Consider the following 12,398-nt stretch of genomic DNA (forward strand, 5'->3'; position numbering starts at 1 on the left):
TCTACTTAGTCTCTCCTCATAAGCCAACCCTCCCAACTCTGGAATCAACCTAGTGAATCTCCTCTGCACCCCCTCCAGTGCCAGTATATCTTTTCTCAAGTAAGGAGACCAAAACTGTACACAGTACCCCAGGTGTGGCCTCACCAGCACCTTATACAGCTGCAACATAACCTTGCTGTTTTTAAACTTGATCCCTCTAGCAATGAAGGACAAAATTCCATTTGCCTTCTTAATTAGCTGCTGCATCTGCAAACCAACTCCTTGAGATTCCTGCACAAGGACACTCAGGTCCCTCTGCACAGCAGCATGCTGCAATTTTTTTAACCATTTAATTGTTATTTCTACCAAAATGAATGACCTCACATTTACCAAGATTGTATTCAATCTGCCAGACCCTCGCCCATTCACTTAGATTATCTACATTCCCTTGCAGGCTTCAGCATCCTCAGCACACTTTGCTCTGCCATTCATCTTAATGTCATCTGCGAATTTTGATACACTACTCTTGGTCCCCAACTCAAAATCACCTATTTAAATCGTAAACAATTACGGTCCCAACACTGATCCCTGAGGCTCACCACTAATCATTGATCACCAACCAGAAAAACACCCATTTACCCCCACTCTTTGCTTTTTGTTAGTTAACCAATCCTCTATCCGTGCTAATATATTATCCGTAACACCACGCACCTTTATTTATGTAGCAGTCTTTGCTGCGGCACCTTGTTAAATGCCTTCTGGAAATCCAATGGTTCCCCATTGTCCATGGCACGTGTAATGTTCTCAAAGAATTCCACCAAATTAGTCAAACATGACCTTTTCTTCATGAACCCTGCGTCTTACCAATGGGACAATTTATATCCAGGTGTGTCACTATTTCTTCCTTGATGATAGATTCTCGCATTTTCCCTACTTACAGAAGTTAAGCTATAGTTTACCCAGCTTTTGTCTCCCTCCTTTTTTAAACAGTGGCGTCACATTTGCTGTTTTCCAATCTGCGGGAACCACCCCAAGTCCAGTGAATTTTGGTAGATTACCACTAGTGCATTTGCTATTTCTCCCGCTATCTTTTTTAGTACCCTGGGATGCATTCCATCAGGACCAGGAGACTTGTCTATCTTTAGCCCCATTAACTTGCCCAACACCACCTCTTTCCTGCAAAGTGTATGTTTGGGGCAAAACCTTTTATGTGAATCTCCTCAAGAAGTGTGTGTAGGTTCTCACCTGCCATAGCCTTTCTGTCATCAATTTTTGGCATGTTATTTGTGTCTTCCACTGTTAAGACCAACACAAAATATCTGTTCAGTGCTGAACTCTTGGAGTGCTGCTTCTTCATCTCGCTCACCTTGTGATTCCAAATAACCTTGTTGGACTTTAACCTGGTGTTTGAGACTTCTTATTAGAAGAAATCAAGCCATCAATATAAAATAGTTACTGATAAATCCAACAGCAAACTCAGAGGGAACGTCTGTATCAATAGTGGTGAGAATGGAACAGATACTAGAGGGAGTGTCTGAGACAAATGATTTAGATATATGTAAGGAATTTGAGGTAGAAAGGAATGGAAAATTAAGCTAATCAGTATAGAGTTGAGGCGTAACATCAGAAGTGTACATGATAATGTTGTAATAGTGATATCAGGTCATATGACAGATGTAAGAGAGATCTGGATGGAGCGGAATCTCCAACCTTGTCTCGAGGTACAAACACGTAAACACTTGATGCAAGAGTTATAGTTTTGAGAAACTACAGACACAAGAAATGTAGTTCAGAATAGACAATGGCCACTTAGACTCCAACCACACAATGAAATATGGTGGCAGTGAGTAAAAGACATAGCAGATCTTAAAAAGACTGCCACAAAAACAAACTGAACCATCTCGTTTCATGACAGGTATGATGGAGGTAGCCCAGTCGCCCATTGTAACCAACAGTAACACACTAGTGTTAATAAGTCATACTAACTCTTCTTCAATCTTGAGACGAGTTGCACATGGCACCACTCTTGCTGAGACTTTTTGGTTGACTATTAAGCTTTATCTTGTGTTTTACTTGAAATCCCTTCATTGAGTCCAGTGTCTCTTCAAATACATGCTTATATTTATCCAGAAGGTGCTGTGGGTCTGTTTCAGCATTGACCAATCTGTTGACAGCACTCTACCTTCTCCAAACATAATCTCCCAAATTGAGCTGGAAAATTACCACAGACCACATGGTGCGGCAATTCCACTGTTTGTCCACTCAACTCTACGTTGATCATGATGTAACCTTTTAATGGCACAATCTCTTCCATGTATGTCCTTAAAAACACATCAGCTGGTTTTAAAGGAAAATGCTTCAACTTTTCTGGAGTGAAGGCAAGCGTGCAGCAGAGTGATGATGCCGATTGGCTGTCATGGGAAAGGTTTGCATCAGCGCAGTCACTGCTTCCAGGTGGTGGTTTATGGAGGAGCAGTTGTCAAAGGACAGTTAAACCCCAAACACTACTTCCTCTCCCTACTTCCTCCTCTAACCAAAACAAAGTCACTGTGGGGGCCACAAGCAAGGGAAAGGTGAGTTGAGTTTTTTTTATATCCTTTTAACTGCAAAGGGCAGTGGAATGCTCCACCTGCCAGATGTGGGAAATTAGGGAACAATCTAGTCTCCCCAACAACTTCGCCTGCAAGAAAGTTGCTCCTCACAGATTATATTGTTCAGCTGGAGCATTAGATAGACACACTGCGGAGCATACAGGGGGCAGCGAGTGTGATAGACACTAATTATAGAGAAATTGTTCACCACAAGTTCAGATAGATGACTGCCAGGAGTCTCCTGTGACTATAGCTCTTTAAAACAGGTATACATTTTTGGATATTGTGGTGGGGGATAGCCTGTCAGGGGAAAATACCAGCAGTAGCCAGGCCTGTGGCACCATAGCTGTTCTGCTGTAAAGCAGGGTTGGGCAAAGAGCAAGCAAGCAGTAGTAATAGGGGATTCACTAGTTGGAGGCAAAGACAGGTGTTTCTGTGGCTGCAATCGAGAATCCAGGATGGTGTGCTGCCTCCCCAGTGCCGGGCTCTGAGGGATTGCAGGACATTAATAAGGGGGAGAATAAGCAGCCAGAGTTGTTGTACACATTGGTACCAATGACATAGGTAGGAAAAGGGACGAGGTCCTGAAGTGTGAAGATAAAAATAGTTAGACAGAAGGCTAAAGTGCAGGATAATAAATTCTGGACTACTGCCAGTGCCACACGTTAGGGAAGAGTAAAAATAGGAAAATTAGGAAGATGAATGCGTGGCTTGAGAGCTGGCATAGGGGACAGAGATTTAGATTTGTGGATTGGACTCTCTCCTGGGGCAAGGGGACTGGTTCAAGAGGGTTGGGTTACAGATGAACTGGAGGGGAACTAATATCCTGGTAAGGAGATTTGCTGGAGCCACTCGGGAGGGTTTAAACTAGTTTGGCAGGGTGGATGGGACCCAAGGCAGTAGGGAGACAGAAGAGAAGGGGAGGACAGCATGGAGGTTAAAGAGAGCACATTAAATAGTAAAGGCAGTGTCAGTAATCCTAGTACCAGACAAATCAGGCAAAAGCACGGCAGACAGCAAAGGAAGTCCAGATTAAACTGCATTTATTTCAATGCAAGAGGACGGACGGACAAGGCAGATGAACTCAGGGCATGGATGGGTACATGGGACTAGGATATCATAGCTATTGCTGAAACATGGCTGAGGGAGGGACAGGACTGACAGCTCGATGTTCCAGGGTACAGATGCTATAGGAAAGATAGAACAGGAGAGTGAGGGGAGGGGGAGTTGCGTTTTTGATTAGGGAAAACATTATGGCAGTACTGAGAGGGGATATTTCTGAGAATTCACCCACTGTATCTATATGGGTAGAATTGAGAAATAAGGGGGAAATCACTTTGAAAGGGTTGTACTAAAGGCGGGAAACACAGGAGCAAATATGTAAGGAGATTCCAGATAACGCCAAGAAAAATAGGTTGGTAATAGTTGGGGATTTAAACTTTCAACATTGACTGGGACATCCAAAGTATTAGGGGTTTGAACGGAGAAAAAAATTGTATACAGGTGGAATTTCTCATTCAGAATGTGGATGGCCCAACTAGAGAGGGGGCAAAACTTGACCTCCTCTTGCGAAATAAGGAAGGGCAGGTGACAGAAGTGTTAGTGGTGGATCACTTGGGACCAGTGATCATAATTCCATTAGTTTTAAGATGGCTATAGAAAATGATAGATCTAGCCCAAAAGTTAAAATTCTAATTTGGAGCGAGGCCAATTTTGGTGGTATTGGACAGGAACTTTCAAAAGTTGACTGGGGGAGTCTGTGGAAAGGCAAAGGGACATCTGGTAAGTGGGAGGCTTTCAGAAGTGTGTTAACCAGGGTTAGAATCATAGAAACCCTGTGCAGAAGGCCATTCAGCCCATCGAATCTGCACCGACAACAATCCCACCAGGCCCTATCCCCGCTTAGTTACCTGAATAATTACTCTAATTTATCACAACCCGGGACACAAAGGGTTAACTGAGCATCGCCAATCAACCTAACCCACATATCTTTGGATTGCAGAAAGAAACCAGAGCACTCGAAGGAAACACATGCAGACATGGGGAGAACGGGCAAACTCCACACAGGCAGTGACCCAAGTCGGGAATTGAACCCGGGTCCCTGGAACTGAGGCAGCAGTGCTAACCACTGTGCTGCCCAGGTTTGGATAAGCCCATTCCGTTTAGAGCGAAGGGCAAGGCTGGTAGAAGTAGCTTCTAGTAGCCTAGGGATAGCTGGGATCAAGTGGATCCCTTGAAGAGTATAAAGGGTGTCGGAGTAGAGCTCACGGAGAAATCAGGAGAGCAAAAAGGGTGACATGAGATTGCTTTGGCAGATAAGGCAAAGGAGAATCCAAAGAGCTTCTACAAATACATAAAGGGCAGAGAGTAACAAGGGAGAGAGTAGGACCTCGTAAGGATCAACAAGGTCATCTATGTGCGGATCCACAAGAGATGGGCGAATCCTAAATGAATATTTCTCATCAGTATTTACTGTTGAGAAAGGCATGGATGTTAGGGAATTTGGGGAAATAAATAGTGATGTCTCGAGGAATGTTCGTATTACAGAGGTGGTAGTGCAGGAAGTCTTAAAGCGCATCAAGGTTGGTAAATCCCCGGGACCTGATGAAGTGCATCCCAGGATGTTGTGGGAGGCTAATGAGGAAATTGCGGGTCCCCTAGCAGAGATGTTTGAATCATCGGCAGCCACAGGTGAGGTGCCTGAATACTGGAGGGTGGCAAATGTTGTGCCTTTGTTTAAGAAGGGCTGCAGGGAAAAGTCGGGGGACTACAGGCCAGTGAGCCTCACATCTGTAGTGGGTAAGTTGTTAGAAGATATTCTGAGAGACAGGCATTTAGAGAGGCAAGGACTGATTAGAGACTGTCAGCATGGCCTTGTGAGTGGAAAATCATGTCTCACAAATTACCCAGATGAGGGCAGTGCAGTCAACGTTGGCTACATGGACTTTAGCAAGGTCTTTGACAAGGTACCACATGGGGGTAGGTTGTTGCATAAGGTCAAATCTCACGGAATCCAGGGCGAGATAGCCAAATGGATACAAAATTGGCTTGATGATAAAAAACAAAGGGTGATAGTAGAAAGCTGTTTTTCAAACTGGAGGCCTGTGATCAGCAATGTGCCTCAGGGATCAATGCTGAGCCCACTATTATTTTGGTAGATCAAACCAGGGCAGAGCTTATTCAGTTAAGGGTAGGGCATTGGGAAAGTAATGGAATAAGGATATCTTGGGGTACATATTCATAGCTCCTTGAAAGTGAAGTCACAGGTGGACAGAGTGGTGAAGATGGCATTCAGCATGCTTGGTTTCATTGGTCAGAACATTGAATCCAGGAATTGGAACGTTTTGTTCAAGTTGTACAAGACATTAGTAAGGCCTCATTTGGAATACTGTGTACAGTTCTGATCACCCCATTGTAGAAATGATATTAAAATAGAAAGAGTGCAAGAAAGATTTATTAGGATGCTACCGTGACTTGATGGTTTGAGTTATAAGGACAGGCTGGATTGACTGGAACTTTCTCGTGGAGCATAGGAAGCTCAGGGGTGATCTTATAGAAGAATGAGAAATCCAGTGATTTCTGAAAGATCACCACCAATGCCTCCACAATTTCCTCATCTATCTCTTTTCAAATCCTCGGCCAAGTCTCCAGCAGATTTATATTCTGCTGCATCCTCTAACAAACTTCTTCACTATCTGCTACTCCCTCAATTTTTTTATCATTGGCTACATTTCCAATTATAGAAATGCGATGCTTGCATTCATATAAATAGATAATCTACTACCTTTAAATTGTGTAGTGCTACTTTTATTAATTACCTGAAGCAGTAAAATCAATTCTTCATCCTCGTTATCCACTGCAATATCGAAGGCCGTCTTACAGAATTTACTTGGTGTGTGAACATCGGCTCCATATTTTATCAAAAGCTCAACCACATCTTGGTGACTGTGCTCAACTGCCCAGTGAAGGGCTGTCATCTTCAGCATATCTTTTGCATTTATATCAGCTCCATTCTGCCAAGGAAAGAATGTAAATCAGAGTTACTAAATCAGTGGGGAAAACACTATTGTTTTTCTGATTGCACATTTATCCAAATGGGATATGGATGATGAAAGTATCCTGTTTCACCAATCCCAGATCCTCTGTAAAGTAATAAAAGGAGCTTAAGTTCAACGACCCTTGCACTTGCTGCACTTTTATCCACGGATCATACGAATTGGGAACAAGAATATGCCACTTGATCCTTCACACATGCTCCACCATTCAATAAGATCATGGTTCATCTGATCTGGCTTTTCTACAAGTGTAAATACATCAAAGCATAATTTCCAACAGGACGTGTACCTGATGTCACAATATCAAAACCAAATTTAATAATCTAAATATCAAAGATTAACTCGATCGCAAAATACTGGGCTATTGAAAGCTGAAATGATTTTAAAATACTAAACTATAATCAGAAAGAACCAAATATGGTAACACAACCAAAATCATTTAAAAAAATAATGGTGGGACAAACAGCTAAGGAATTCTCTTGGATCAATCTTCTCTCTAGGTTACAAAGTAACAAATTTACACTTTAAAAAGCCACTGGAAGCTATTAAAGATGAAATCTGGCTTAGCAGCTAAAAGCAATAACAGTAAGGTTACTATATTGGGTAATTTCAACTTTCCCAATATTTACTGGGATATACACAGAGTTAAGGGCTTGCAATGGAGTAGATTTCTTGTAATGTGTACAGGAGAACTTTTTAAATCAATATGCGGAGGGTCCAACAGGGGAGGGAGCTGTATTGGACCTGATTCTAGGGAACGAAGCCAAGCAGGTGGTTGAGGTGGTGATGGGGGAGCATTGTAGTGATAGCAATCACAATGTAGTATTTCAGCTTGTTATGGACAAGGAAACATAAGTTGCAAAAAAAAAATGTTTCGGATCAGGAGAGAGCAGATTTTAGTACATTAAGATGGGATCTGGCCAAGGTAGACTGAGAACAGCTACAAATGGGAAAGTCTATAGAAGAGCAGTGGAGGGGGGGCATTCAAAAAGGAAATGGGGAGGGTGCAAGCCCACCATATTCCGTCTAGGATAATATAGAGGAGTAACATGCCCAGAGAACCTTGGATGACCAGAGATATTCAGGATACAATGAGAAGGAAAAGAAAGGCTTTTAAAAAGTACAAAGGGAACAAATCAGTGGAGGTATTAGTGAGGTATAGAAAGTGCAGGATGAAACTTAAGAATTAGTAATGCAAGAGGAGACATGAGAAGGCTCTGGCTGGTAATAGTAGGGAAAATCGTAAGATATTCTATAAGTACATCAATGGAAACAGGATCACCAGGGGAAGAGTAGGGTTTCTTAGGGATGAAGGTGTCAATTTATGGGTGGAGCCAGAGGACATTGGTAGAGTGTTGAATGAATACTTCACATCCGTCTTCACCCAAGAGAATGAGGATGATGGTATAGATTTCAGGGAGAGAGACAGTGAAGTTCTTGAGCAAATTGACATAGGGAAGGACAAGGAATTAGACGTGTTGACAGCCTTAAAAGTGGATAAATCTCCAGTTCCAGGTGAATTGTGCCCTAGGCTGTTGTGGAGGAAGGGAGGAGACTGCAGGGGCTCTGACCCAAATTTTCAATTCCTCTCTGGCCACAGAGGAAGTGCCAGACGACTGGAGAACAGCTAAGGTGAGCAGGAGGTTTAGGGGGGGATATGAGGAAAAACATTTTTACCCACAGGGTGATGACGGTCTGGAATGCACTGCCCGGGAGGCTGGTTGCCTCACATCCTTTAAAAAAATATCTGGATGAGCACTTGGCACTCAGGGCTATGGGCTAGTACTGGCAGATGGGATTAGGTGGGAGTTTAGGTGTTTCTAATGTGTCAGTATGGACTTGATGGGCCGAAGGGCCTCTTCTGCACAGTATGATTCTATGAAAATTCCAAATAGAAAACTCCAGATTTAAATTGTGCAGTAACACAAGCACAGACAGAGCTGCTGAAATAAAAACTGATGAAATAAAGTTCTGGAGATTGATGATTCAGCATTCAATATATCCAATCACAGAGCACCACACACAAAGCCAATGGACTGTTACACAGGCACAAGTCCTGTTCATTTATTTTGTGTTAGCTCAGGGGGTGTGGATGTTCCTGGCTGGGCCAGCATATATTGCCCATCCCTAACTGCCCTCCATTTCAGAGGGCACTTGAGAATCAACCACATGCTGTGGGTCTGGAATCACACGTAGACCAGACCAGATAAAGGACATTAGTGAACCAGATGTTTTTGATCTGATTTATTGTCACACGTATTAGCATTTCTTGCATGCTATACAAAGCATACCGTTCATAGAGAAGGAAACGAGGGTGCAGAAAGTTGTGTTACAATCATAGCTAGGGTGTCGAGAGATCAACTTAATGCAAGATGGGTCCATTCAAAAGTCTGCCATCTGACGGCAGCAGGGGAGAGGTTGTTCTTGTGCCAGTTGGTATGTGACCTCAGACTTTTGTATCTTTTTCCCAATGAGAGAAGGCGAGAGAGAGAATGTCCAGGGTGCATGGGGTCCTTGATTATGCAGGCAGTTTTCCTGAGGCAGCAGGAAGTGTACTCAGAGTCTATGCATGGGAGGCTGCGTAATGGATTGGGCTACATTCACGACCCCTTGTAGTTCCTTGCAGTCTTGGGCAGAGCAGGAGCCATACCAAGCTGTGATACAACCAGAAAGAATGCTTTCTATGATGCACATGTAAAAGTTGGAGAGAGTCGTAGCTGGCATGCCAAATTTCCTTAGTCTTCTAAGAAAGTAGAGGCATTAATGGACTTTCTTAACTATTGTGTTGATATGGGGGGGACCAGGACAGGTTATTGTTGATGTTTTTTTGTTAAAGACAATCAACTCAGGTCAATTTAACTTTCAATTCCAGTTTCTTTTTAAATTGTCAATGACATTGGGCAAGATCATACTAGTGTTAGCCCAAATAATATAAAAACTTACATTTATATAACCTTAGGATATCGCAGCGCACTTCACATTAAATTAAGTATCTTTTGATAAATAATTTCTGTTGCAATTAAGGTAAAAATAGCAACCAACTTGCACACAGCTTGGTTCCACAATCTGAGCATCTCATTCTCGCTAATGCTTTCAGTTAGGTTGGTCAAAGAGCAAGTGTCAGCCAGGATATTGGGAGGAGCTCCCCTGCTCTTCACTAAACATCATGAGGTCTTTTACATCTGTCTAAGAGGGAAGATGGTGCCTCCATTTAATATCTCATCCAAAAGGCTGCACTTTCAATGATGGAGTGCTCCTCAGTATTACACTGGGAGCAGCAGCCTAGATATGTGCTGAAAACTCTACAGTGCGAAATTGAACTTCTGACCCTAAGCCACGGTGGTGTGGTTTACCACCACTTTTCTAACCTTACCTTTACAAGTACTTCTACAATATTTGTATGGCCCTCTGATGCTGCCATATGCAGAGGCGTTCTATCCACTTTGGTCCGTGCATCCCGACTTACTCCAGCTCGAAGCAACACTTCTGCTGTTGAGTAGTGACCATACTGGGCTGCCAGATGAAGGGGTGATGTTCCCAGCTGTAAGATTAACAAACATTTGATTTATTATTGTCACATGTATTGACATACAGTGAAAAGTATTGTTCCTTGCGTGCTCCACAGACAAAACATATCGTTCATAGAGAAGAAGAGTGCAGAATGCAGTGTTACAGGCATAGCTAGTGGTAGAGAAATAGCAACTTAATGCAAGGTAAGTCCATTCAAAAGTCTGACAGCAGCAGGGAAAAAGCTGTTCTTGAGTCAGTTGGTATGTGACCTCAGACTTTTGTATCTTTTCCTGAAGGAAGAAGATAGAAGAAAGAATGTCTGGGGTGCATGGGGTCCTTAATTATGCAGACTGCTTTGCCGAGGCAGCGGGAAGTGTAGACAGAGTCAACGGATGGGAGGCTGGTTAATATAAGTTAACTGTAATGCATCCCAATAGGAAAATGGCAATTCCCCATCTATTTTAATTACTGCAATACTTTCGCTGATGGAACAAGATAACCTAGTATATTAAACATTATAAAACCAAGAGCAGCAGAAATTAAATAAAAACCTCAAAGTGATTCTTAATTTCCGAACTCCACCCAATACTTGACCACTTGAACATTTAAAAATGGATGTCCATGCAGTGAAAACTTTGCATTTAATATTCTCAAGCGTAAAACACCAGATGCTGTAACTTTTCGCAAATCACCAGATATGAACAATTTGTAAAACTACTGAAATGACATATAATGGCTCATAATTTATGAAAAATACTGCTTCATGTTTGCTCTGAAGATAAGGAGAAAAGAAGGTCATTTGTCTGGAATTTAATCCAGACAAATGCGAGGTGATGCATTTTGGTAGATCCAATTCAAGTGGGAACTATAAAATAAACGGCAAAACTATCAGGAGCACAGACACACAGAGATCTGGTGCACAGGTCCAAAGATCCTTAAAAGTGGCAGCACAGGTGGAAAAGATGGTGAAGAAAGCATATGGCATTCTTGCCTTCATTGGATGAGGTGCCAAGTATAAAAGTTGGCAAATTATATTACAGTTGCATAACACGTTGGTTAGGACACATTTGGAATACCGTGTCCAGTTCTGGTCATCACACTACCTGAAGGCTTTAGAGAGAATGCAGAAAAGGTTTACCAGGATGTTGCCTGGTATTAGCTATGAGGAGAGATTGAATAAACTGGGTTTGGTCTCCCTGAAAAGACGTAGACTGAGGGGCGACCTGATAGAATTTTATAAAATAATATAACTTATAAAATCATGAGAGATATAGATAGGGTGAACATTTGGAAGCTTTTTCCCAGGGCAGAAATGACAATTACAAGGGGGCACAAGTTCAAGATAAGGAGAGAAAGGTTCAGTAGAGATGTGTGTGGAGGAAGTTTTCTTTTATGCAGAGGGTGGTGGGGGCCTGGAATGCATTGCCAAGTGAGGTGGTTGAGGCAGTTACGTTAGTCACATTTAAGACATATCTTAAGAACATAAGAAATAGGAGCAGGAGTAGGCCATCTAGCCCCTCGAGCCTGCCCCGCCATTCAATAAGATCATGGCTGATCTGTCGTGGCTCAGTTCCACATTCCCGCCCTCTCCCCATAACCCTTAATCCCCCTGCCTATCAAAAACCTATCAACCCGCATCTTAAAAATATTGAGCGAGGCAGCCTCCACCACTTCAACGGGCAGAGAATTCCAGAGATTTGAGTGAAGAAGTTCCTCCTCAACTCTGTTCTAAACCGCCCCCACTTTATCTTGAGGCTGTGCCCTCTAGTCCTACTGTCCTTTCTGAGCGGGAAGAGCCTCTCCACCTCTATCCTATCCATCCCATTCAACATCTTATACGTCTCAATGAGATCTCCCCTCATCCTTCTAAACTCTAACGAGTACAAGCCTAGTTTATTCAGCCTCTCCTCATAGCTCAACCCCCTCAACTCCGGAATCAGCCTAGTAAACCGCCTCTGCACTCCCTCCAAGGCCAAAATATCCTTGCGTAAGTGCGGCGACCAAAACTGCACACAGTACTCCAGCTGCGGCCTCACCAGTGCCCTATACAGCTGCAGCAAGACCTCCCTACTTTTATATTCAATCCCCCCCCGCTATGAAGGCCAGCATTCCATTCGCCTTCCTGACCACCTGCTGCACCTGCAGGCTGGGTTTTTGCAACTCATGCATAAGGACCCCGAGGTCCCTCTGCACCGTCGCATGCTGCAGATTTTTGCCACGTAAGTAATAGTCCTTCCTACCATTATTCCTACCAAAGTGGACA

At 43.0% G+C, this 12,398-nt stretch overlaps 1 protein-coding gene across 8 annotated transcripts in view; it reads right to left on the bottom strand.

Annotated features, from left to right (window-relative positions):
• Nucleotides 1-12,398, bottom strand: part of gabpb1 (GA binding protein transcription factor subunit beta 1) — an 83,800-nt gene that overhangs the window by 57,221 nt on the left and 14,181 nt on the right. For 5 of the 8 annotated variants that reach the window (XM_080214267.1, XM_080214266.1, XM_080214263.1 and 2 more), the window contains exons 3-5: nucleotides 9,999-10,166; nucleotides 6,389-6,583; nucleotides 1,225-1,275 (exon numbers count right to left, since the gene is read on the bottom strand). In XM_080214267.1, coding sequence (XP_080070393.1) covers nucleotides 1,225-1,275; nucleotides 6,389-6,583; nucleotides 9,999-10,166 — 414 coding nt within the window. The remainder of the gene's footprint in view (nucleotides 1-1,224; nucleotides 1,276-6,388; nucleotides 6,584-9,998; nucleotides 10,167-12,398) is intronic. The other 3 variants (XM_080214269.1, XM_080214268.1, XM_080214265.1) reach the window with 1 other exon arrangement.

The sequence above is a fragment of the Carcharhinus amblyrhynchos genome, chromosome 28, assembly GCF_965287045.1.
Source record: "Carcharhinus amblyrhynchos chromosome 28, sCarAmb.v2.hapA, whole genome shotgun sequence".
NCBI classification, from domain to species: domain Eukaryota; kingdom Metazoa; phylum Chordata; class Chondrichthyes; order Carcharhiniformes; family Carcharhinidae; genus Carcharhinus; species Carcharhinus amblyrhynchos.